General features: G+C 35.2%; 2 protein-coding genes across 2 annotated transcripts; both read right to left on the minus strand.

Annotated features, from left to right (window-relative positions):
* Positions 1 to 10,448: 10,448 nt before the first annotated feature.
* On the minus strand, positions 10,449 to 12,047 carry LOC142641626 (putative 3-hydroxyisobutyrate dehydrogenase-like 1, mitochondrial). The gene is made up of 2 exons (XM_075816097.1): positions 11,072 to 12,047; positions 10,449 to 10,649 (listed from the first exon to the last, which is right to left on the minus strand). Exons 1-2 carry the CDS (start codon positions 12,014 to 12,016, stop codon positions 10,551 to 10,553), a joined length of 1,044 nt encoding a protein of 347 aa, XP_075672212.1. The 5' UTR covers positions 12,017 to 12,047; the 3' UTR covers positions 10,449 to 10,550.
* Positions 12,048 to 21,752: 9,705 nt separating this feature from the next.
* Positions 21,753 to 24,132, minus strand: LOC142615088 (mitochondrial import inner membrane translocase subunit TIM17-1-like). The gene has a single exon (XM_075787782.1). It carries the CDS (start codon positions 24,039 to 24,041, stop codon positions 23,370 to 23,372), a length of 672 nt encoding a protein of 223 aa, XP_075643897.1. The 5' UTR covers positions 24,042 to 24,132; the 3' UTR covers positions 21,753 to 23,369.
* Between the last annotated feature and the right edge of the window lie 2,616 nt (positions 24,133 to 26,748).

Below are 26,748 nucleotides of genomic sequence, written 5' to 3' on the forward strand. Positions count from 1 at the left end.
CGTACCTTGGTGTGGTGAAATTCAAAACAAAAGATTAGAAGTACTCGGGAACACTTTTTAATCTTCACTCCAATTTCATTTTACGCCCAAGATGTGTGGTCTCTCAATCAGTTTTCAAAGGGAGAATGAAAGTGTGTCTCACTCTCACATACATACCGTTTTTTATATCACTAAATAAAATTTCTGTATGTTTCTCAATTTATAACTAACTGATTATCTAATTGGGCTGGCCTATTGGGCCTTTCCAATTGGGCTTTAGTGTGTGGCTTGGAGTGGGACCAAAAGGGACCAATAAGACACTAGCTCCAATGGGCCTTGAGCTTTTCCGTCAACTCTTGACAAGTCCAAAGTTACCATTAATTATATTTAATACCACTATATAAATATAATTGCACTCTAGGCCTTTTTAATAAATTATATCTCAAGACTTTATTATACATGCAACCCCTTCATAAAATATTTGTAGTAATACAAAGTCATAAATATAAACTGCCACTTTGAAAATTACTACATCTTAATCCTTGAGTACTCAATTTAATCCTTTAAGTTATTCATTATATATTTATGAAATTCAATTTCATAAGTATATACTTTAGTAACTCTTTACTAAAGTGGTTAGGTCTAACACTCTGAATAACCAAACTCATTAAACTTATCTCAAGAGAATATTTTATATATCTATCAAGAGACTATGAATTCCATCTTGAGAATATAAGTTCTAAATGTGGTTGCCCAACATACTGAGGTTTTGACCGTTACTTTAGATCTCACTCCTGATATATCAAAACAACCTACACGTCATGATCAGGTCCATTATTCTCTCAGGATTAAGAGTTCATGCAAATAAAAGTCGTGAGATTTATTATTCATTTAACAGTCGTTAGGAGAATAATAAATTTACAGCGGCCCAGTTCAATATGTCTTAACTTTTAATACATATCAACTAGAAGTCTCCACTTCCATTATCAAGACAAATCATCTTAGTTGATACGTTATAGTCTTCACAGATAAAATACCTAATTTCATCACCAACTACGAACTATAAATTCTGAATTTACAAAAAACTTATGACTTATATCTTCTGTGACTAAATCACACAAATCACATACTATGCATCTCATGGACTATATGATGATATCCCAATATTCATGTTACCATTATTTTAGATAATAATAAAACAACTTTATTAAAAATAACATTAAGTCATACATAATGTCATACATAGCATCATACAATAGGATTTAAAGGCACACATCCTAACAATTATGGTTTAACAATAAATGCCCCACTGGGTTACAAAGGTGGTCTTGGTGGTATCCTCTGGTGCCATTTTAATCTGGTTATAACCTGAAAATCCATCCATGAAAGACATCAATGCACTGCCTATGGTGTTATCCACTAGAACATTGATGTGAGATAAAGGAAAATCTCTTTGGGACACGCCTTGTTTAGATCTCAAAAATCTACACATATCCTTACCTTGCCATCCTTCTTAGGATCTAGAACCACATTGGCCACCCAATGTGTCTATTGCACGAGTTTGATGAAACCTGCAATTAACTGCGGCTTCATACTACGGAGCTTCTACTTGATAGACCTGATATCGGGGAGCCTGGGAGTACGCGATGCCTCTTAGAAAGAATCAAAGGAGTCACCACCTAGTTATAAGTCCAGGAACCAAAACATGACTCCATGAAGGTCCTTCTACTAGACAAGGTCTAGAGTTAGGGTAAAGGATGGGAAAAGGTTAGGCACCCCAAGCCTACCCAGCCGTAACTGGCCTTCATATATTGTTGCTTGGTTTGGAAAAGAGGTAGATTTATTCTAGAAGTTTAAAAGTGTGCATTTGCATCTAGGTGTAGGCTATGAGTCATGCGAGACAAGATATGGAAAGAGATGTAGATATGTGAGCATGAAAGAGAAGGGATAGTCATGGAAAAGAAACTGATTCATGGCAATGAACTCAAAGGAGCAAAGCATGGCATGGAGCACAACATGATAAGACAAACAAGTGTCTGCATGTGTATACCCAATCATGCATGTACATGAGTACATGCATATGGGTACCAAACAAAGTTGCGAGTCTTACTCTAAAGGATGTTTAAGTCTTACGAGGAAAGATTATTAATTGAAGTGGAATCTTCATTACTTGATATGTGTTTTCCCTTTATTATACTTAAATTGTCTTGATTTGACATTAAAGGCTTTATGACTTTTAAGGCTTACGAAGGATTTGATTGATTGGTTTGATTAACTTCACTTCTAATGTTACCAATTAAGTTCAAATCAATTACCTTAATCGTATTAAAGTATCCTTTGAAACACTTTCCATATATTTGAATAGCTAATTAAACCCAAATGAATTGAATACTATGTAGCTATTGACTTTAAGTTTAGAAAGTATTTAAGACTTTTATATTTGAAATGTTTTTCTTATTTATCTTTAAGAATTTAGCTGTTTTATTGAGTTTGAATCTGAATTGAAGATTAGATGAGAGAGAAGAAATAAAGTCTATTGTGGTTTAGAGATGGAAAAGGAAAGAAAAAAGAAATGTTTTTGGTATTTTACTATTAACGTCAAACAAGAAAGGAAACAAAGATAAACAGAATATACACATTAAAGACAAATAAAAATAGATAAGAAAAGATAATAAAACATGGCATTAAAGACAAAATGAAACAAAAAGCTAAGAAATCTGATTGAGCTCAAATTGGCATACGCCGTAATTAGGGCATGTACACACTTGAGACTCAAAGTAGATTTCCAAAAAACAACCAGAACAAGAACCCTAGCCACATGAAAAGTGTGTACACTAGGATATCGACGTATACATGTCTTATCCTATGCGTACACATCTCAAGGCAAATTAGGGTTCTTACATGTTCTTAACACAAACAGTAGAAATGAACAAAATTAAAGACACAATGTGAAAAACATACATGCAAAACGACATATTAAAGCTTAAAAACAGCAAAAACATAATAAAAATAAGAATCAAGGAGGAAAATATGGATCATGGAAAAGATCCACATCTCCTCCTCATAGAACCTACAGTGATGTAGTTTTAACTGGCCTCTCGGGCGAAATTGACTATCTCGGTTATGTGTGTGGGAGGATGAGTTGAGTAACTTGATTAAGGTTTGCTAAGAGACCCTAAATAGTGTGATTGTAAGCTTAAACCAAACTAGAATTCGAAGATGGGTGAGAAAGAGACTACCTTCAAATAAAAAAGGATGTAAAGATTAATCTAATGCTCAACCCCTTTTTCCCTTCTAGCTTTAAAACTCTAGGTTTAGGTCTTATCTGGGATTTTTGGCAGAGTTTTGATAAGGCTTAATTTTCTAACCCTTTTGATGTTGGAAATGCGGGTATTTATAGGTGAAATGGGTAGCTAGGGTTTGATGACAAGTTTGGGCAGCCTGTTGATCAAGCTGGTTGCCCTAGAATCTCATCAAAATGGAAATGAAGTGATTTTAGGCTTTCTATCCAGAGAGTATGTACGCTACAGATATGGTGCGAACGCACTTATTGTAAGCCTGGGCCAAATTAGGTCAAAAATGGCTTTGGGCTTCCTACATATTTTTTGTATTTGGGCTCAAGCTTGGGCTGTGTTGGGTCATGTTTTGGCTTGTCATACTCATTGGGTTCCACACACTATGTTGATCATTTTGGTAGTGATTTGATTTCTTGTCATTAGGACAGAGGGGCTTGGATATAAGTCGGAATGAAATGGGGTGTCTACACAAAGAATTTCCATTTTACAAAAAAATGTAGAGGTTTCATTCTTGATGGCCTGGTTTTCCTTGAAAAAGCTCTTGGACTTTTGGCAATGTCCTCCTTAATGCGGAATTCCGGCTACTTGCCACCAATTTTTATCTATACACATTTAAATGAGGAACCATTAGTGTATGCATGCATGCCCTTGTAGGGTTGGAAACCCTTAGGGTTTGGATTTGATCTAGTGCACAAGCAACTTGGTTGCTTTTCCCTAAGGGTTAGAAGTAAATGTTGTGCAAGCAGAACATAAAAACTTGGAGTAGAGCACCACTTTCCAATGCAAGCAAAAAGGCAAAAACTGCAAACAAAAACTAGACACTTTCCCTTTAACTCACTTTTGAAAACAATCCTAACAAGGATATCATATCCTAGGCTTAGATGTTCACGCAGCTTGGCTCTACCTAATTCTCACTAGGAAAGTCTAACTACTCTAAGCCAACTATATGAGACATGGTCAAAAGGTTTTCCCAGTCCTATCCCTAGAGGGACCTCGATCATCCAATCCTTCCTTTTATAAAAGTTGTGGGATAGAACGGATCAAGGGGGCTTTTTCAGTAACTCTTATCCTCACCATGGACCCAGAAGTACCTACAATTCGACATCCAGTAGCTATCTAAGGTATGCGAGTCAAGCATTGGCCTTAAGCATTAGGTTCGGGTTCAACCCAATACAAGTGGTATGCTATGCATTTTGAAATGAAAGGGGGAAAGACTAGTAATACAAAGTCATAATGTGTAACTATCACTTTGAAAATTATTACGTCTTGATCCTTGAGTACCCGGTTTAATCTTTTAAATTATTCATATATATTTTATAAAATCCAATTTCATAAAATATAAACTTTAGTAACTATTTACTGAAGTGGCTAGGCCTAACACTCTGAATAACCAAACCCATTAAACTTATCTCAAGGGAATATTTTATATCTCTACAAAGAGACTATGAATTCCATCTTGAGAATATGCGTTCTTTCAACATTATGTGTGGTTGTCCAACATACTGATGTTTTGACTATTTGTTTAGATCTCACTCTTAATATATTAAAACAACCTACACTTCATGATCGGGTTTACTATTCCCTCAGAATTAAGAGTTTATGTAAATGAAAGTTATGAGATTTATTATTCATTTGACAGTCGCTAATAGAATAATAAATCTTACAACGGCCCAATTCAATATGTCTTATACACTTAAAACATATTAACATATCAATTAGAAGTCTACACTTTTATGATTAAGACAAATTATCTTAATTGACATGTTATAGTCTTCGCAGATGAAATGCTCAATTTTATCACTGACTACGAACTAAAATTTTGAGTTTACAAAGAACTTGTGATTTATATCTTCTGTGACTAAACACATAGTATGCATCTCAATGACTATATGATAATGTCCAAATATTCATGGTACTATTACTTTAGATAATAATAAAACAACTTTATTACATATAACATAATGTCATACATAGCATACAATAGGATTTTAAGGCACTAATCCTAACAGATTACGAGGAAATCTCCCTCTATTTCCTTGTCAGAATTCGGGAGGCATGAAATCAACCTGACTTCCCTGTGGCAACACTTGAAATAGAAGCCCAAGGTAGCGCTATCTTGACAATTTTTTATCCAATTGATATCATGTTCGGTAAGGTTAAGCCTGAGTCTCCTACTGAGCTCAGCAACACTATTGACCACCCTAAGTATGTTTGGGGTACATTAGTTGAGACATATCTTAAAATGTCTAAGCAAGTTGGTGAGGAGTTTACTCATTGGAATCCTAACCACACCTTCTACAAAAGAAAATAGGGGATGATTACGGTTTCATCCCCCTCCTAACATCTACATCATCCTTATGACAGAAGTTTACCTCGACATTATCAAGGATCACATAAACCTTCCTAAATGCAGCTAACCTCTCAGAGGTGTTAACTAGGGACCTAAATTTACCATTTTTTCTACAAAGAGTGAGGAAAAACAAGAACATATTGGAAAATGTAATAAAAAATAAAAAAAATCAAAGAGGAAACTTACCTAGATAAAGAAAAATTGGGCACCTTAGGAAAGTTGAACTCTCTCAAAAATGGTTGAGCTCTCTCAAAAATGAGTAGAAGGGAAGAAGAAATGGAAATCCAGAAACTGGCTTGGGCTCCCCCTTTATATAGGAGTGGGATGAGTCAGAAAAAAGGCCATGACTCTTCGATTTCCATGCCCCATTGAATCTGACCGCCCATTTTAACACGTGTAGCTCATCAAGGCTAGGGGTGAAGGGTTGTGTCTTGGGCATTTAATGCAAAGTTGCGTCATGTACCATCAATGGCAATTAATGATGGTCCCTTATCTCAAGCCACAATTCCTACTCCAGCATAAATGAAGAAGAGATTGTGGGGTGCTATTATGAAGGATTGGAACATAGCCACCCTGTGGACTTTTGGCAGATGAAGGGACACTCCTGTGATAAGAACTAGGCCTAAATCTCAATATTGAAAAGCCCAAGCCCGAGAGATGATAGTTGATCTAGACACCAAGGTAATTCAAGGAACACCCTACTAAGAAGATATCAACAAATTTACCGAGAATGCAACTTCAATCCCCATTCCTGAGGAACACGAAGATGACAACACAGAGTCCAAAGTAACATCCAACTCTGCATTAATTAAGTGTTCCTACCTAATGTCGGATTCATTAAATGATAAATGACTAACCTGAACAATAGAAACACCCCAAAAATCTTCATTCATGATCAAAAGATGGCAGGAGAGGTGTTTGATGGGAGAAGCATCTCCTTTGATCCAGATAAGTGAAGCACAGCTGGAAAGTAGAATGGAGGGGAGGATAAAGGGAGAAGATAACCAACAAGGGATGGGATCCAGAAAAAATTAAGAAAGAAAAGCAAGAGAGAGAAAAAGAAAAAAGAGAATTAGAATCTGTATCATTGGTTAAAACTTTGTACCTCGGGAAGTTGTTTTTTCTCCCACCATCTTTGTTCTTCAATTGTTTATCTAATCTTCCCATTGTGGGCTTGTTACCCTTTCTTAGAAATTAATTGTGTTTTTCAAAGGCTTTCTCGGCAGTTTTGAATCTTTTTATGCCCATTAAAGAGATATTAGATACTAAGATAGAGGAAATTCGAACATTTATATTTTTTGTTCTAAATCACATTCCAACTTCATATTTACAATGACTTGACCTCGTGTCTCTTCAAGATGGATTGGATTTTTTTGCCTGGGGGATGGGAAAGTGGTTGGTGAAAAATGTTGGAAGGATAAATAAAAAATAGGTGAAAATAAAATTATATTTTTCCAGCATGTATGTTTAATCGAGAGAATGCAAAAAGTAGGAGTTTTGAAAATAAACATAAATTTTACTTGGTTTAGTTGGTAAAAAAAAATTGAGAGGATGAAAAAGTCATTTGCATAAATTTACTATATGCCCCTATAATATGGTATATATGAGGTAATTTGACACATTATAAAAGTGATATCACAATTATTACGTTATTTTGGCTTCTTTCTGTCTATTATTTTTTAAATAACAAAAAATAATATGATAAATTAAGTTGATTAAAATTAAATATTTACTAAAAAAAAACAAACAAGCTCCTTTCTCTGTCTTTTAATTTTAAATAACAAAAAAAATAATGTAATAAATTAAGTTGATTAAACTGAAATTTTATTTTAAAAAAAAAAATAAAAAAATAAACAGATGTGTGGATTGTTCTTTGCTACCTGACTATGGAAGGTAAGGGGAAAAAATGGAATAGGACAAAGAGTTGAGTTGTTAAAAGCCTCGTAACTTAATTAGTTGGCATCTCTTAATTTTTTCAATTGAGACATTTGAGGTTCAAATTACCCCGCTCCCAACTATCAAATTAATCAACCAAAAAAAAAAAAGGAAGAAGAAGAAGAAGAAGTGAGTTAGTGTGATTAATATGTGGAAAATCCTCCCTCTTTTCTTCTCCCATTTGGGGAGATTTATTTTTGGTGGGCTCAAGTGAAAAACATCCATTCCACCATAAACCACCCCATTTTCCATCACAAACCAAATGACGCAAAATTTGGATTTTCTTTGCAATTTTCGCCTCCATTTTCTCCCCAACCAAAAGGACGCTAGTTTGGTTTTCAATGACCATCTAATGCCACATAGAATCTTAAATTACGCTATAGTGCTTGATCTACATTCAAGTGAGATGTGTAAAAGGTATTTCTTATTGATACATCAGAGTTAAAGGATTTGAACTATGGATATCTCTGTTGGAAATGTTAAGAAATGTTAATTATGCTACAGGGCTCTTTACATATAAAAGGTATTTCTTCTTTTTGTTTTGATATCCTAGTCACATGCTAGGCTGCAATAAAAGCAAAACACAACCAATTATGTGATGAAGAATTCACCTATAAATTTATAATGGTAATTTACAACAAAGTCATTCTTGTATGGTCCCTGACATAACGAGAGATGGGAACATTGCATATGCTTAAGTTCCACTTTGAGCGTGTATAAAATCACCTTAAAGCCATATCAAGATGTCTCTTGATTCGTTTCATGAAATTGAAATGGCCAGTGCATACTGAAAATACTTAGGGATGGCCATGGGTAAGTATGGGTATACCCGATCCATACCCTACCCGAAAAGTTTACCCATGGATACTCGAATATGAATATCCATTAGTATCCATACCCGAATCTTACCCGAATTATTATCCATGGATATCCATACCCTACCCGAAACCCATTTATTATTATTTTTTGAATCCAAATCATTTTAACTTAAAAACTAACCAATAGCTTTATCTCAAAAAAGAAAAAACTAATCAATAAAAAATTAAAAAAAAATTGATGGATTAGTTTGTATCTGCTTCTTTTTTCCTCATAGACCCGCACGAAATGGAAGAAGCGAAAGAGAGAGCCCCAAATCAACCGGAGGTAGAAGCACGACGAAGAAGACGAAGACGAAGAAGACAACCACGACGATGACCTAGACCCCCAAAACGACTCTGAGGACCCTCAATCCGATGTCGTTCCGCTTGATCCCAACAGCCTTAACGAGAGCGAGGTTTTGTCCGACACCGGCGTTCGAATCTCCAACTTCCCTCCCGTCGTCAGGCACGCCGTCAATCGCCCTCACTCCTCCGTGCTGACTATTGCGGCCTTAGAGCGTGCCAATGAGAGTGGAGACGGCAAGGGCCAGAATTCGATGGTCTTCGAGAATGTTTCGTATGGTCAGCTCCAGGCGCTTTCCGCCATGCCTACCGATTGTCCCGTGTTCGATTAGGACCGGATGGATGGCGCTGCTGCAGCCTATATGATCACGCCGCTGCAGATTATGGAAGGCCGCGGCGTTGTCAAGCACTATGGGAGTAGGGTTCATGTGGTGCTCATGCATTTAGGTACATAACATAAATATAGAGCTTTATGATAAATGTATCGGTGAGGACTGAGGAGAGTGTCTGAGTGTGAGTGACGGTGAGTGAGAGAGGTTTAGGGTGTGTTTTTTTTTTACAGGTCGGGTTTGGATAATATCCATACCCTACCCGAATAATTCGGATAATATCCATACCCTACCTGGTTAAGCTCTACCCATGAAGAACCGGGTATTACCCGGAACATTTGGATCGGGTAGGGTTGGATATCCATTACCCAATGGGTATGGCCATCCTTAAAAATACTGATTTAGTCTCTCAAGTCTAGTACGACCCCCCTTCAACTAACAGATTTTATGAAATTTCCTTATAACAAATTTTAGAACGTTATATGTATATATCCAGTGGATGACACTTACAATATGGGAAAACAAATGGCATGAATGTGCAGCTTTCAAGAATCATATCTGGACTATTTTTCTTTTAATTAGACATATCAGAACATATGGTTTTTGTCTATGAGAAATGTGATGTATGTGCTGCATAGTGGAAGTTATGATACTTTCTTCTCAATGCATGATTCACGAATTACGCAAAAGAACGTCTTTGCTTGTTTCCCTAGAGCTTGCTGGTGGTTAGATACTTGACCATAAGGTAGGGGGAGCCGAGGCCACAATAATAAAGTATCCCTTTCTACAAGTAACCTTCTTATTTTGCCCCAATGAAAAGATCATAGATCAGGCTCTGCATAATAAGGCTCTTTCAACTTAGCAAGCAAGCCATTTAAAGAACCACTAACCCTTGTTTCATAAAAAATTTCAACAATTTCCATAAACTAACACAAACACAAATCCCCAGATTTTTCTTGTCACTTTTATGAATATCCATTCCTATGGTCTTTCACACTCTCTAATCTTAGTTTCGATTCAATCCCAAGAACTTTGGGATCTCAGAAAGTCACAATTCTTGTAAATGACTATAGCAACAGCTTGTCATCATGAAAGCATAGCAAAGTTTCTCAGTTATTAAATGAGATAAATTTCCTCACAAACAATGTAGCAAATCATCATTCAAAACACAATGTTGAAAGTTGAAACTCATACTTAGCATGCTAAAACAGTTTAACAAAACACATTTGTATTGAAATTGAAGTATTGCTGGCAAAAAGTATGTTAGTGCAAAAGATCATGCATAAAACACCCATACATTGCAAGATGTAAAATATACATTGCTTGTCAAAATATCACACACATTAGCCCTAGTAAACAAGCACAAACGCAAGGCTTAAAACAACCATACATTGCAAAATGTAAAATCTTTATATTCATTAGTAGCAAATGTTGAAGCATACACCCAATAACAAACTCAAAGCGCCCATAAACATCAATAATCAAAAATACATTTACCGCTCTAAGACGAAGTAACCGTTGTAGATTGAAGAGAAACATTATTGAGCCGCTCCAGAGCCAAAATAAGCGCTTGTGTACCCAAATTCCCTTCCCCATGAGCCTTAATGGCCTGTTTGGATGTTTAAAAAAGGAGGGGGAGTAGAGTAGAGGGAAGGGGAGTAATTCAATTACCTTGTTTGGGAGTTTTTTAAGGAAGGAGGGGGAGGAGTTTGGAGGGGTTTGAAGGGGTTTCAACTACCTCCAACCCCCTCATTTTTAATTCCCCCAAATTGGAGAGATTTGGAGGGAGAGTAGAGCACATAAAATTATTGATAAAGTAAATTACCTAATTTACCCTTATTATATTTATAAAATTACAATGTTAAAAACAAGGGGAAGGGCTAATTACTCCCTTCTCCCTTACTAATTATAAAAACATCCAAACAAGGTGGAGGGTAATCATTCTCCTCTACTCTCCTCTCCACTACTCCCCTCCCCTCTACTCCCCTCTACTCTCCTCCCTCTCTAAACTCCCAAACAAGCCATAAGTGAGAGATAAAGCTGCTGAGCTAAAGCCAAGCCGGGCAAAGCCAGACCCATATTCTGACACTCCTTCAAACAAATCCCCAGATCCTTTACAAAGTGATTTACATAAAACCCAGGCTCAAAATCCCTCTTCAAAATCCTATTCCCATACAAATCCAGCGACTTTGACCCAGCCGCACCACTCGATATCGCTTCAAGAAACAAACCCACATCAAGACCAGCCTTGTGAGCATAAACCATTCCTTCCACCAATCCTACCATAGTGGAAGCAATCGTTATCTGATTCGCTAGTTTCGCGAATTGACCTTTTCCAGTGGCACCCATGTAATTAACTTTACCAAGGAGGGCAAAAAGTGGACTCAAACGTTTCACCACCGACTCTTCCCCTCCGGCGAATATCGCCAACCTTCCGTTTTTAGCCCCTAGATCGCCGCCGGATACTGGTGCGTCGATGGAGAAGCAGTCTTTGGAGGAAGCGGCGGCGGATATCTCGGCAGCGAGGGAGGGCTCGGAGGTGGTCATGTCGACGAGTATGCCACCGTGACGGAGGCCGGAGAGGGCACCGGAGGTAGGGTCGAGTAAGACGGAGCGGACGTCGGAGGGGTAGCCGACGATTGAGAAGACGACGTCGGATTGGGAAGCGAGCTGGTGAGGGGATTGGGCTAAGTGGGCCCCCATGTCGAGGAGGGGCTGGGCTTTGGAGAGGGTGCGATTGAAGACGGTGAGGGTGTAGCCGGCTTTGATGAGGTGGGAGCACATGGATCGGCCCATGACGCCGGTTCCGATCCAGCCCACACGGGTGTTGGATGGGCTAATGAGCTCTGTGGTGTTGGCCATGGAGCGAGAGATGAAGGTGAGGCAGGGAACGGAGCGAATGGTAGTGGGGAGTGAGCGGAGTAAAACAAGAGGTACTGGCATCTCTTTTCTTTTGTATGTATGCATATGGTGGGGTTATTTTCTGATTGTGCACTAGCCGTAATTTTCGTTTAATTTGTGGACCAAGATTCTCTCAAATTTAGAATATTTTCAAACTCCTATATACGCAAATGATTTTGCGTCTATAGAATTTTTATAATAAATTATAAATGATTAGTTATTATTGGTTCAAATTTAAACTTAACACTAAAATTATTTTTTTTTCCAACATAACAACCAGTAACAATCTACCACTTAGGATTTGTTTTAAAAATATTCTGAACATATCATTTCTCAATTATTTTAGTGTAAACTAGTATTTGGTCCTTATCTCTTAAATCATATTCCAATTTAGTCATTAACCTTTCAATAGTATTAATTTGGTTATTAACCTTTCAATGTTGTGTCAATATAATCTCTACTACTATCTCTTGTATTGAAAAGTACAACACGTCAAACAGCTTAAATAAAAAATATATATTTATCGCAACATCAATTGCCAACTGGATTAACATGTCAACATAATTTTTTTTATGAAATGTCAACGTAATTTTAAATTGAGATATGATATGTCGACAATATTTTTACAACATTTTTACAACAAATCCTAAGTGGCAGGTTGTTACTGGTTGTTATCGTTGGGGTAAAAAAGTAATCTTAGTGTTAAGTTCAAATTTGAACCAATAACAACTAACTCATTGTGATTTGTTGTGAAAATGTTGTAAAAATGTTGTGAACGTAGGATCTCTCAAACAACAACAACAATCAATAAGTGAAAGAGTAACTTTTGGATCAAAATCCCTAACTCACATCTATCAACAAAAGAAAATCCCTTTCCTCAAAAAAAAAAAAAAATCTCTAAGTCACGATTTCATATTTCTTCACGTTTTGGTCCTCTAAAGAGAAAGGTGAGGCACTACAGTGGCTAGAGATTACATCAAAGGTGACGCTTGACAATGAAGACTAGAGCCGAGGGCCGACGGAGTCGTCAATTTGCTGGTAATATCTCTCTCTTTTGGTATTATCTTCCTCTCATGATTTTATCTTTTATTTGTTTGGAATGGACCAAAATGTGAAGGGTTCAATTTGAGCTGGTATTGACTTTGGGTGTAATTTTAGGCAAATTTATGTTTTTGTTTCCTGTTCGTTCACTTTTGGCGTAGTTATATCAAGATCTTTAGAAACATATTTGAAAACATGTTAAGAAAAAAATAACTTCCAACAATCAGACCTAGATATCATAACATATGAAGTGTCATAATATGGCAAAATATTCTAACAGTTTCCATTCAGTTTAGTCCATAGGCATTTTTACTAATTAAGAGAGAGAGAGAGAGAGAGAGTAGCTAGTTCTAGGCAAATTTATGTTTTTGTCTTCCTGTTCATTCACTTTTGGCATAGTTATGTCAAGAGCTTTAGAAACATATTTGAAAACATGTTAAGAAAAAAATAACTTCCAACAATCAGACCCAAATGTCATAACATATGAAGTGTCGTAATATTATAACAGTTTCCATTCAATTTAGTCCATAGGCATTTTTACTAATTGAGAGAGAGAGAGAGAGAGAGAGAGAGAGAGAGAGAGAGATAGACTAATCCGGTGTTGCTAGAAGATAGAGGCACTGTTGGAAGGAGAAAGAAGGTATTGTCGGAAGGATAAGGCACCGCCATCCTCACGTAGTGAATTTGGATTTTAGGGAGAAAGTGTTTTAGATGGGTTCTGCCCTTGTTTATCAAACTAAAAATATTTCATTTGAGTTTTTTTTTTTTCTTTTAACTGACGTGCTTCTATCAAAGATTTGATTTGGGTTTTTTTTTCTAAGTTTGATAGGTGGCTAATGATGTGGCAATTTTTTTTTTTTTTTAATTTAAACCGTTTGACACATCAAACTTTTCCATCTAAGAGATAACAAGGTTATTGAAAAAGAAAAAATAAATCTAAAAAATCCTTCACAGTTTGTCTTCCACCTTTCAAACTCCCCTCTCTCCTTGGAAATAGAATCAGCATCTCTGAAACTCCTAATTGCTTAAATGAGAATTTAGATGTAACTAATTGCTTAAGAGCTTGATTTGAATGGTTTTTTTTCCCTTCTAAAGCCCTTATTATTCTTGGGATAATTTTTCAGTGGGTAAGCAATTTGATTATAGATTTTGGCAGTTTTGGAGAAGGGAAAAAAATTTGGGTTTTGTTTGATTCCAAATTTCAAATTTTTTCTTAGAAAATCTTGGTAGGTCAATGGAAATCTAGATATAACTTATAAAAATGGTAGGACCACAACTTTTGTCACAACTTTCTCCCGTGGTATGTTGTAAGTAGTAGAGTAAAAGTGTTGAGTCCATACAGGTTCGCAACTCCACCACTCACAACTTGCCACATGAGCAAGTTATGATAAAAATTGTAGTCCTAGCATTACTCATAACTTATGAGTGTTGGTGATTGTTTTAGTATTAGGCGTCTATTGGCCAAAATTAAAATGGGTCGGTGGCATATTGTAAAGAATTGAAGCTTTTGGGTGATTAAAGCCCTTTTAGGGTGTCAATACCATATTTTGTCTGACTCCGATTTGCACATCAAAACAAGTGCCAAAATCCAAAAAATTTTTAAAAAATGTGCAACATGCAAGTTTCAAGGCCAAAGGGTTGCAAATAAATGCAACATGATCGGATAGTGGATCAAAGGGTTGCAACATTCCAAAACCCCTCTGATAGCAATTAAGACCAAAACCCTAACCACCAGCCAAAAAGTTGACTTTTTGATCCGACCGTCCGATCAAGTTGAATGTTGGACCGTCTCATGGGACATATTTTTCCCTTTGAAACGATAGTTCATGGGCCAAAATCAGAGTTAAAACGAATGAGATATCAACAAAATACCAAAACTCTAATTAAATACTTCACTTTTTAAAGGTAAAATAGGCAGTTTTTAGACCAACTTCGCGCAAAATATTGTATCAATTGGGTGAGAACTAGAGCAATCTGGCTAAACCAGCTTGAAGCATAAGGTCTTAACTACCTCTTATAAAAAGGAATGATTTCTGCCACGAATTGGATGAAACAAATGTTTTAAGGAAAAACGTCACTGAATTTCCTGCACTACGTCACCTCCCTTCCAGACGCAACATCTTGACAACCGTAGCTCCAAATCTTGCAAAGTCATAACCTATGAAAATTGGACATCCAAAGCTTTCCAAAGATATACAGGTTGAAGAAAATAGAGCTCGGAAAGGCCTCCAAATAACTACATGAAGATCGAACCAGAATCCAGAAAAAAGACATAATAGCTTGATAAGGTGTAAAAAATGGGAGGCAATGTGATAGTGTTTTGGTACACCATCATAGAGCCTCCCACTTTTTGGCTATCTCTATAAATACCCCCCCCCCCCCCTTTTTGTAAAAAATTGGAAGTTTTTGGGAGAAAAAATAGGAAAAATTAGAGCATTAGCATCCTAATATTGTACAAAAAAGGAAAATGTTAGATTTACAAACTATTTTACAAAATGCTGACGTGATGAATGGTTATTAGTAAATGAAAAAACAATGCTAGTAGTGGGCCTAGATGAAAATTAATAAAAATTGGTCACAACAACAATTTGTAATTATAGCATTACTTCTAAAAAAATTTAAGAAATACTCATTTTACACTGTATAAAGTTACTTTATCTATTTTAATATAACATCCGACAACTCACCTAATATCTCATATTTTATATTAACATACAACACATTAAAATAATATAAAACTAACCCCAAAATAAGTGAGATCAGTTTGCTTTTATTTAAAAAGAAAAGAGAAAGAGTTGAATAAAATAATCAAAATAAGTTTTAAACTCATCTATAGTAACTTCTAAATTTAAGAATACCTTCCTAGATGTAGTAAGGATTTTAGAATTTGAGGATGTAAAATGGCAATTTGGGTAGTTTACCCCCACCCTAATGCTAATGCTTTTAAGAGAACTTGCATTATATGATATAAAATGGCATAAATGCAAAATTTTGACCACCCAAACCAAAAAAATCTCCTATATCAGTTTGTCTAAACTTATACATATCTTGTCCACGTATCCATGTAAATTTCTACAGCTACCTTTTATGTGTAAAAGCATATTTTATTCATTTCTCAATTCACCTTTTCGGTTATGTGTGTGTGAGTGACGTGGGTTTTAAAAAAAAGTAATTATGGGTTTATGTTATTCTTGCTGTAACTATAAGTAATGTTACACTAAACAATAATTTGTTATTGAATCATATTTTGAAATCCTACCATTGGATTACATGTTTTATATATTCTTAACGTGTCAATTTTCATGACAATCAGATATTATCTACCATTCAATCTATAAATTCATCTTTTGTACATGATTTTAAACTACAAAAATTTGAGTTTAAATAATTGATTGATGATGTGACTATTGATTTTTTATTACCTTGAAATGTTGCAATCATAGAGGATATTCGAAGATAATGTAATCTAACAGTAGATTTGTTTATGTTCAAATCTAATTAAAAAATATTGAATGGTATAATATTGCTTAACCTAAAGTTACACCATGTATAACTTTAACCTAACCCTTTATTAAAATAGCTTTTAAAATAGTTAATCTAATGTGGATGTTTTTGAAAAATAGTTGAGTAAAATTTAAAAAATAAATAAATTTTTATGTTAAAATAGACAGAAATTTTTGCTCAAATTAATGTGAATGCTTAACTCTTAACCTTATTTAATACATTCTAAATAAAATATTGTCAACCTTTTCAGTTTCCCATAAAAAATTTCTTAAAATAGTCATTGTTTTCAAACAATGACCAAACTAGATGTCCCAACCGGATAGTAAGGGTCATCATAGCCAATTAAACCCAACCGGGTTAACCGATCATAGAACCGGTTTTTTATGAATGAGAACTGGGTATTTGAACACATGGGGAGTAGAAGTGTAGAACATGAGATCTGAAACTCAATTGAGAACAAAGACCAACATTGTAACCATCAAATCACTTGCCCTCCCTGTGTTTAACTATAATCTATTATTATATTTATTTTATACTTACATGATTTATAATTTCTCTACTTCTTATGTTACCTCTCTCTCAATTTATTAAATATTACTAAATTTGTTTTCTTTGATAAATTTACTTGTGATTTAATAATAGTTCTCATTTGCACGGGAATTAACTAAATTAATTAAAAGTGATTTTTTTTAATTTAATCAAAATGATTTATACTTGAAGGATAATTATACAAGTTTATTTTCATGCTTATTTGTATTGTATTATTTTCTATTAACCTTATAGTATTATGAAAATTTATTAGAAAGTTTTTTTTCAATTTTTTATAGATAATTTTAGTCAATCTTGCTAATATTTATAAATTTTATACAATTATTTTATTTTAATTTATTACTAAATTAATTATGACATCATCATAGTTTGACCTCGAATCAATTGGATCTCGGTCCAACCTCAAAAACCTTAAACCTCTCCCCTTACCGAATCTTTGAACCGTCCAAGTCTAAAAATCATGAAAATAGTTTACTAAGGTATGCCCTAAGCTCATACGTTATTAAAATCCTTTCAAATAATATGAAAACAACTAATAAATGTTGTTAATCCTATTATAAACCATATATATATATATATATATAATCTCACTAAAAACCAATATAATTCAAATATTTATTTGAAATAAAAAAACTAAAAATTAAGGACTAATTACAACTGACCTACTTGTAGTTTGTCCTGAATTTAAGTTGCTTACCTATGAACTGAAATTTGGCATTTAACTCATCTAAGCTATGCTCCATTAGGCTTTTGTAATCTACCTCTCCATATTCTATTAAAAAACACATTTTTCAAAGCTCAAACACATTTTGTATTAATAAAAAACATTTTAATACAAAAACATTACACAAAACAGATCAAAAGGTTAGAGTTTGAAGACAAATTTTCACACTAGATCAACTCTCCCATAAAAAACTACCCAGTTATCATATTTGAATCCCCACAAAAACTCACTTTGAGTCACCACCAAGGCTAAATGTGTATTCTCGCAAGATTTCACAACTTCAAAGTATGGGAGTGAAAAATCAAGTGGTAACATTAATGGTTTTACTTGATTTTGCATTTAGTTTTTTACTTTTATATGATTCTTGGTGGGTTTTGGTTATTTTTGAAGAAAAGGAAGAGAAAGAGAATGGTATTGAGAAAATTGATATGGGTCTTGAATTTGGGTTGATACCTTTTGTGTCTTATCTGTAGTTTAAGTTCTCTCTCTCTCTCTCTCTCTCTCTCTCTCTAAAACCAAGCTAAGATTCATGCTCTATTTTCTTTTCTTTTCTTTTCTTTTTTGTTTGTCTTTTACGCTAAGATTGGAAGTTTTCTTCATTTTGATAGGTTGTCACAAAAGGCTTTCACAATTGGAAGTTTTTATATTTAATTTTTATTTGTTTGAAGTTTTTTTATGAATGTTCATCCATCTTTTAAAAAATTATAAAACCCTAGCTTCTTGATCCATTTTATGTTATATTTTCAAATTAAAATATGTTTTTTTTTTAAACCAGATTTCAAATTACAAGGATGCAACTTAAATTTAGGTTAAACCACATGTAAATAAATTGTAATTAGCCCAAAAACTAATATTTTATAAAAATTGCCCCACCAAAACAAAGAAGCTGTAGGATTCTTCTCTTTACCTTTAGTTAGGACAAGTCATGTCACTACTCTTATAAGCCAAACGCTTGAAAATATTTTCTAAACTTTTTTCAAAAATACAATCAAACACTAAAAAACAAATTAATTTCCCCCAAGAAAAAAATTTTCAATTGAAAATATTCCATGTTCAAAATATATTTTACATCAAAACAAATGAAATGGATTTGGATTACGGTGTAAATACCATCACTTTTTTACAACATTATTTTTTTTACATCGTTATCAACGGTTTATGGATTAAAAAATATTAGCAACTAAAAAAATGAACTTCATAAAAATTTTAGCGAATGTATTCAAAATTTTAGTGAAATTTAATATGATAGTTTTTTGAGTCACATAACATTCTAAAAAAATGATCTTTGTTTTGTTTGTTTGCGGCTACATATAAACATTTTTTAACTTACAATTTCTATTGTCTAACACTAAACAAATACAAAATAAATTAATAAATAAAATCCATCAAACCAAACAAAGCTTGACTTTTATTGGCTGTGTAAAACATTAAGAGAGTAGTTAAAATCTCAATTTCATTTCCTTGTTGGTAGGAAAACATTAAGATTGATGCAAAACCTAAAATCCATGTTTCATTCCCTTCCTATAGGAACGTAGGAAAATTCAAGATCGCTAGTTCAAAGCCTAGGTTTTTTAGATACTTGAAAGATCTCTTGCTATTTGTAGATTACACGCTCCAATCTCGACATGCTGGGCTAAGAAAGTGTCTGATTTCCAACATCGCCCTACAATCACTACAATTAATGTTTTTAATATTATCCAACAAGGAGTAGGACTTCTTGGTGTATTTGTGTATCTCCTAGCTGAGGTAAGACTTTTTGGTATGTTTTTGTATCTCCTAGCTAAGGGTGGCAATTGAACAGGCTAAATAGGTTTTGAGTCAAGTCATATGGGCAGGAACTCAACCCACCTAATCCATTGATTACCTGTTTAAATTTACATCAATTATTAATTCTAAAAAAATTTACATCAATTATTTCTTCTAAAAAAAATTTACATTAATTACCCATTACCCACAAAACCCATTTAATATGGGCAGGAACTCAACCCACCTAATCCATTGATTACCTGTTTAAACTTTAAAATCAAAAACTTGAACATGTAGCATCTTGCTAGTTTCTCGACATCCAAGCAAAACTTAAAGGAAATCAACTAGTTAAAATTTCTCATCCTCATGCTAAAATGAAAATAATCGAAGTCTAATACAATAATACATTTGACAATTAGTTGGAGAGAAAAAATCACTTTAATCTTCATCTTAGAAATTGCTAAAATATGCATAAATATAAATTAAAATAAAATAAAATAAACGAAAAATATCATGAAAAACTACTAAAAGTGAAGAACATCTTCCTCCATACCGTTCCTTCTATTTTCTTTTCCTAAGTCTATAAGTTTTCTCCGCAAACAAACATGGCTTTTACAAAACAAAAAGGAAAATTTTCAGCATAATCCTGTGCAAAGGAACCAAAAGTGGAGCTCGATTGATCTCTTCAAGTACAAGGCAGTCATTTAGCGAGTCTACAGATGTGTTGACCCAGACCGATGAAAGAGGCAGGAGCCGCAAACCAATCAGAGCAAAATAGAAGAAGAGAGAAACGGGAATGGCTGTGAGTTTTATCTTTTCTTTTCTTTAGAATTTAGATTTTATTTTAGACGTGAAAAAATAAAATAAATGAGTACACCTATGTTTACCAGTTAAGACTCATTTAACTAGATTACCCAATAAGTCTTTACCCATTGGGCTCAATCAAGATTTTACCTAAATTAAGTTGGTCATGAGTAGGTTATTGAGTTTGGGAAAAAATTGCCACCCCTACTCTGGCTGCTTTGCACCCCAAACCTCAATTTCCTTTCGTTTTCGTCCCAGCCACCTTCCCCGCATACTGAAACTCAATTTCCTTTCGTTTTCTTTCCCAGCCACCTTCCCCCTTTCACTTTTATTCCACGACGTTGGCTCTTTAATTTGATATGCGAGAAGCTAGGCCCTCTCCTAAACTTGTCTTGAATAGTTTCATTTCTTTCCTTGCTTGCTGCTTTTGTTGAGACATGGCTCTTAAATTGTGATATGCCAGAAGCTAGGCCTTCTCTTTCTTTCCTTGCTTGCTGCTTTTGTTGAGTTATTTGAAATCTATGTATATATAACTCCGTAGCTCAACTGGCATCTCTTGATAGTGATCCCAACAAAAACATCAATCCTGTGGATAGATTAAAAAAAAAAAAAATCTATGCATAGACAAACACTAGAGAACGATGGAGCCAAGTTAACTACAGGAACTTAGGGGGGCAAGAAATTATTGGGGCCCACACTTGTTAGAGACTTAGAGAAGGTGTGAATAATTTCACCCAGGGGCAGGGTATAGAGTTTAGCAGCTATATGTGCAAATTATGCTTGGAATACTTGACAATTTATGGCAATACACCTTTTCCTAAGACAAACCAAATATCAAACATCACCCAGAAAATACGGCACAAACTAGATTTTATCAAATTGGGGTCTAAAAGCTAAATAGAGGCGACACAAATTCTGGTTTGCCCCTTCAAAGTTTGTCAATATTTTTATTTTGTGAAATCAACTCTCCAGTTGTACTCAATTTTATGTCAGCTCCTATAATGACAACGAAAAACCAGCAAAGGATTTTCGGACTTTTGCCCAGTCAGCTGCTATAATCAGATGATATGAAATGATTTTCTAAGGTCTGCTGAAATCAACCATGTTTTGGAACAAATTAAGAACACCTAAATCCCTCATCTCTCAAGTTAACTTGACAATCTTATCTGAGCCCAAAACAGCTGAAAATTCCTTGCATCCAGCATTGTTGATAATACTGATTCACCAACCAGTTCATCAAAAATCCCCAGCTAAAGATTTAATTCTAACATACCACACACCTACAACCCAACGATGGAACTGGTTCATAGGTCAGATTTATGTAAAAGATCAATGTATCACAGGAACGGGTCAGAAATTCTACCATCTCAGTCAGCAAGCTGGCATATATCATATACCACATCAAAATATAAATTTGAATACACATCACAAAACTATTCATAATTAAACAGTGATATTATTGCTGTTTGCATCTAATTTCAGCATTATAATGGTAGCAAACTACATCGTCTAACATGTCCCGCTCTTGGAAAACTTTTAAGCTATAAAAATAAAATAAAATATTGCCTACCGGTCAAAACAATCGGTACATGTGTACAAAAGTATGGAATAGCTGGAGCAACCCTCTCAAGGAAGATATCTATTTAGAGATATAACCATGAAAATGAACTTCATCAATTGGAAGGAAAGTGCGACAAGGGTCCTGCAAATTATTGAGACCAAAGAAACACCTACAGAGGAAAACAACCCATTAACATATAAATAAGCAACCATCAATGTATAAAAATATCAAAACTAAAATCAAGCTAATGAACTCTTGAATAATGCAAAATATTAGATTGATGCATGATCCTGTAACAAAGATAACATAATTATAGAGATTGTTTTAATTTCTATCAACAGGCAAAAACCACAAGGAAGAAAAACAGGCACTGAATTGCATTTTACAACATAGACAAGGGCCGCTAAAGTAGTGACTTTCCACCTGATAGGTATGCAACTAGCTATTTGAACTTTACCAAACCCTATTAAAGTCAATAGAAAAGAACGTAAAGAAAGAAGGGTTGGAAGGGATAGGGTGTTATTTTTGTGGTTAACTAAGGGATAAAGGGCCATTAACATGCTATTTCGCAAAACAGATGTTAATAAAGATAATATAACACCACATGAAGTTGACATATTCAATTATCACTATTAAATGACTTTAAACCTTACCAGTCAGGAAGGGAAAAAAAAATATATAGGCTTCAACAAGAAGTCCAATGAACTCTAGCTCAAATGGCATCTCCTCTCATTGTAAGAACAAGGTGCAGGATGAGGCCATGGGTTCCAAACTTACTAGATGCATGACAGAATCTAATAGAAAGCTAATACAGAGATATGATGAAACAAGCAAAACCAACGTGAGGAACAAGCAATCATTCACAACTTGATTACTTGATGAAAATTTGCAGAGTCTGAGAGGCAGCAGTGTGGATATGCTAATTAATACAATGTTTCAAAAGTTTGTAGTCCCAAATCAAAACTTTACATTATATGGTCAGAATAACTAAATAAATCTTATTTAGCTAAATAGGATCACAAAAATTAAATTTACAGTCACAATGATGCCTTGTAAATACATCCCTTTCTAGCGTCCATATTCCATAAAGCCACTATTTTAAACACTTGAGCAAAAACAAAAGCCTCAAATATTAGAAGCCACATCCCCCAACCCAACAAAGGAATTTTCTATACCCTTTCCTTTCTTACCCGGAAAGAGCAGTAAGGTAGGGAATCTTTCTAAAGAAGAGCCCTTTGGACTCACCTCTAGGCTCCAGCCAGGCAACTAACCCCACCCCCACACCAGACCCAATTGCCGATGGTTATGTTCATGCCCAAGAGCAAACACCCATCAATAAACAATTAACTATTGATGATCATAATTAAATTTAGCTACCCAATCAAAATCCAAAATACAACATTGGACACACAAAAATAAATAAATAATTTTAATTGCTGTAACAAAAAAGAGAAGAAAACCCCACCTTTTTTTTAAAAATTTAAAAATCCTCACTTGTAGTCAAAGTTGGGAACCGGTGGGGCATCGAAGCTCTCCAAGATCTTCGTCTCGCTTCCGCTACTGGTGGATTCCGACTCTTTCTTCTTCGACCACCAGCCTCCAAGCAAACCCGAACCAGAGTCCGAAGAAGAAGAATCTGGTTGGGCTTGGGCTGAAACTGGGGCTTGGGGCAGGCCCGGTACCTGGCCCATGTAACCAGGAATATTGGGCTGAGGCTCATCGATGATGACAGGCATCTGTTGTTGACCACTAAGCATACGGTTAAGCATGATTCCAGCTCCTTCGATGAGAGCCAATAGGACTCCACCGAACACGGCGGAGCGAGCGGAGGCGCCGAGACCTTGACGCATGGAGAGGAAGCCACCGGTGGCTGCACCAGCCACAATCGAGTTCCAAGGGTCTTCCTTCTGGCGAAGATAGACCATGGTACAGTCGAAGGCAGAGAAGAGCCCACCCCACACAGCGAAGCTTCCACCGACGCGAGGAGCGTTGAGACGCACGGCTTGCGTGCCACCCACTAATCGAGCACCAGAGGGAGAGTTGTAGACGCCTTTCAGGAAGTGGAAAGCAGAGCCTCCCACCGCGCCCATGGCGAACGCGCCGCCGATGTCATCTAGTATGCGATCTGGACACGGCTCTCTTGATGTTTCTGGCGTACCCATGGCTTCTCTCTCTCTCTCTCTCTAGGGTTTGCTTCTGTTTTTCGTTTTCTACGGAATTTTTCAAGTATTTGTTGCCTTCTCACACAATTTGTAAGAAGTTCAAAAATAACAAATTAAAATAATGTCTTGGGAAAGGGGTTTGGGCTTGGGCTTGGGCCTGGGCCTGGGCACGGTTTGAGTTTTTTCCTTTCCTTCCGCTGCTGCCCTTGGATTCTTAAACTGGTAGTAAGGTCGGTATAGATTCCTTCTAGGCTACCTCTATATTTTATTTTATTTTATTTTTATTCCTACTTAATTTAGTTTTGATATGAAAATATGTGAATTATAATTATTATAATAAGTAGGCACTCACCTATGGTATACATAAAAAAAGCATTTTAAAAAATATATATATATATATTTATAAATGACATATATTTAAATAGAGAACAAGACTTAAGTAAAGTACTTAAGTGTTGTTCCTTAAATTTGGAGCTATATGGCTAAATTTTAAAAAGAGAATTTAAGGTGTATAATACTGTACTTAAGTTTTGTCATTATATATATATAAAACATAAAAAAAATATTAAAAGTCAAATATGAAAGTTTTTGTGAATATGCAATGTAATATGTACACAATTCTATGGTATAGATTTGGATACATGAGCCATAAACAGATAATTTTAAGTTTAATTTTTTTAATACCTAGATATCAATTAAATAATATTTTCCTAATTTTCTATATTATAATTTAAAAAATCAACTTTCTTCTTTTTGAAATGTAAAATTACTAATTAAGTGTGCGTTTGGATACCGTTTATTTTGCTGAAAACTGAAAAATTGAAAACAATAAAAAATAAAAAATAAAAATAAAAAAGTTACTATTTGAACTTTGGTTACTGTTCATATGCCTAATTACATTATTCATGTCCCATGAACAGTGCAACAGACATTAAAAAATTAAAAAATAAATATATAAAAGCCAAAAACGCAGACTTGGAAAAGGCAAACGCCAAATCCAAACAAACACTAAGTTTTTTATATTTATGTTCTATTAACAAAAAATTTACATGTGATAGTAGTTAATCCATTTAATCAACAAACTCATAACAATATTCCTATGGTAACTAGTGAAACAATTTAAAGATTTTTTTTTTAAGTTGGATCTCTATTGGACTAAAATTTTGAGAGACTTCATGGGGCGAGAGCAATTAAGAGAGACTTTGAGGATTTTTTTTTTTTTTCCATCAAGGGCCTTAGACCCTTTTAAAAATTTCTAGGCCTAAGGGGATCTTAGGCCTAGGCCTAAAGTTAGCATTGTTTGGATGAGAAAGGTGTTGGATTACTACTATGATATTTACACATCAACTGAAAGTCGGTGCTTGATAATTATAAAAATAGAGCCAGAGAAAGTGAAAACAGAAAGGGAAAAAATACAAATTCTTTTGGGTGGAAACCCTCCATGTTTGGAGAGGGAGAAAACTATAGGTTCAAGTTAGTCAAATAATTCACTATATTTTGGAACATAGTTACACAAGCATATGTGTTTACAATTGAAAAAGAGAAAATAAAGGAAGAAGGTAGGTAAAACCGTAAAACACTAAAACTACTCTTAGATATAAATTCCACCATAGCAAGAAAGGAGAAAGTTGTTTTTTCTTGGACCCTTCATCATCCTTTACAGTAGTAAAGGTAGGTACCCACCGATTCCAGCCCAGATAAGTTTGTGACTCAATTATTGGCTGAAACTTTTGTAAGACACCCTACAATAGCCATACGAGTGTAATGAGCTCTCAAGCCTCTCACTCTCGTGAAGAAGAAGACACCCTACAAAGAAGTACCAAAAAGATCAAAGATGGGCACACCCCGAGCCCATCCAGCTAATTAGGCAGCTCCCTGGTACATATGGAACGGCTTTTAGCCTCCTTGACCACATGCAAGAAGATGCTGACTCTGATGTGGAAGAAGAGGACCTCTGCAAGGGGGTTGCTTCCGTTGCTCTTTCTAAAGATGAGAAGGTACGCATTCTTGCCCAATGGTCCCATGCTTTCATCATAAAAACTTTTGGTCGTGTAGTAGGTTACCAATATCTCTCTCAATGTGTCCGAGAACTTTGGAAGTCTTCTGGAAGCATGGACTTAGTTGACTTGGCTCACAATTATTTCCTTGCCTGATTCTGGATCAGAGAAGACCTAGATAATGTTCTGAAAGGAGGACCGTGGTTCATTTTTAGCACTTTCTCGCCATTAAACCATGGGAGCCGGAGTTCACGTTGTTTGAAGCTAACCTCTCTCAGGTGGCAGTCTGGGTTCGTCTTCCAGGATTGCCTATAGAGTTCTATGAACTGGAGGTCCTAAAGAAGATAGGATCGGTAATAGGCCCAATTTTACACATTGATAGTCACATGGCGGCCAATGGCAAAGGTCGTTACACTAGGCTGTGCATTCAAGTCCGCATTGATAAGCCTCTTATAACAACAGTCCTCATTGGGCAAATTCACGCAAAAAGTCATGTATGAAGGAATCCAGTCCTTGTGTTTTGCTTGTGGCAGAATGGGGCATAGAAAGGAGTCATGCCATTATACCATCAAAGCTCCAACAACAGCCCCAACCAATCAGTCACCAGCCCAAACCACTTTGCACCCAAATGTTTTTGTTGATTCTTCTTCAGAACAGGTACCTCTCGGTGATGATACGCCTTCCAAGAACTCCGACCCTTCTGAGTCTTT

Source organism: Castanea sativa, chromosome 1, assembly GCF_040712315.1.
Source record: "Castanea sativa cultivar Marrone di Chiusa Pesio chromosome 1, ASM4071231v1".
Classification (NCBI taxonomy): Eukaryota; Viridiplantae; Streptophyta; class Magnoliopsida; order Fagales; family Fagaceae; genus Castanea; species Castanea sativa.

Excerpts from the sequence above, each read along its gene's own strand:
- LOC142641626 (XM_075816097.1), bottom strand. The coding sequence starts at position 12,016 with ATGCATACATACAAAAGAAAAGAGATGCCAGTACCTCTTGTTTTACTC. Across the intron at positions 10,650-11,071 it reads AGCTTTATCTCTCACTTATG|GCTCATGGGGAAGGGAATTT; the intron begins GCTTGTTTGGGA and ends CAGGCCATTAAG.
- LOC142615088 (XM_075787782.1), bottom strand. The coding sequence starts at position 24,041 with ATGGGTACGCCAGAAACATCAAGAGAGCCGTGTCCAGATCGCATACTA.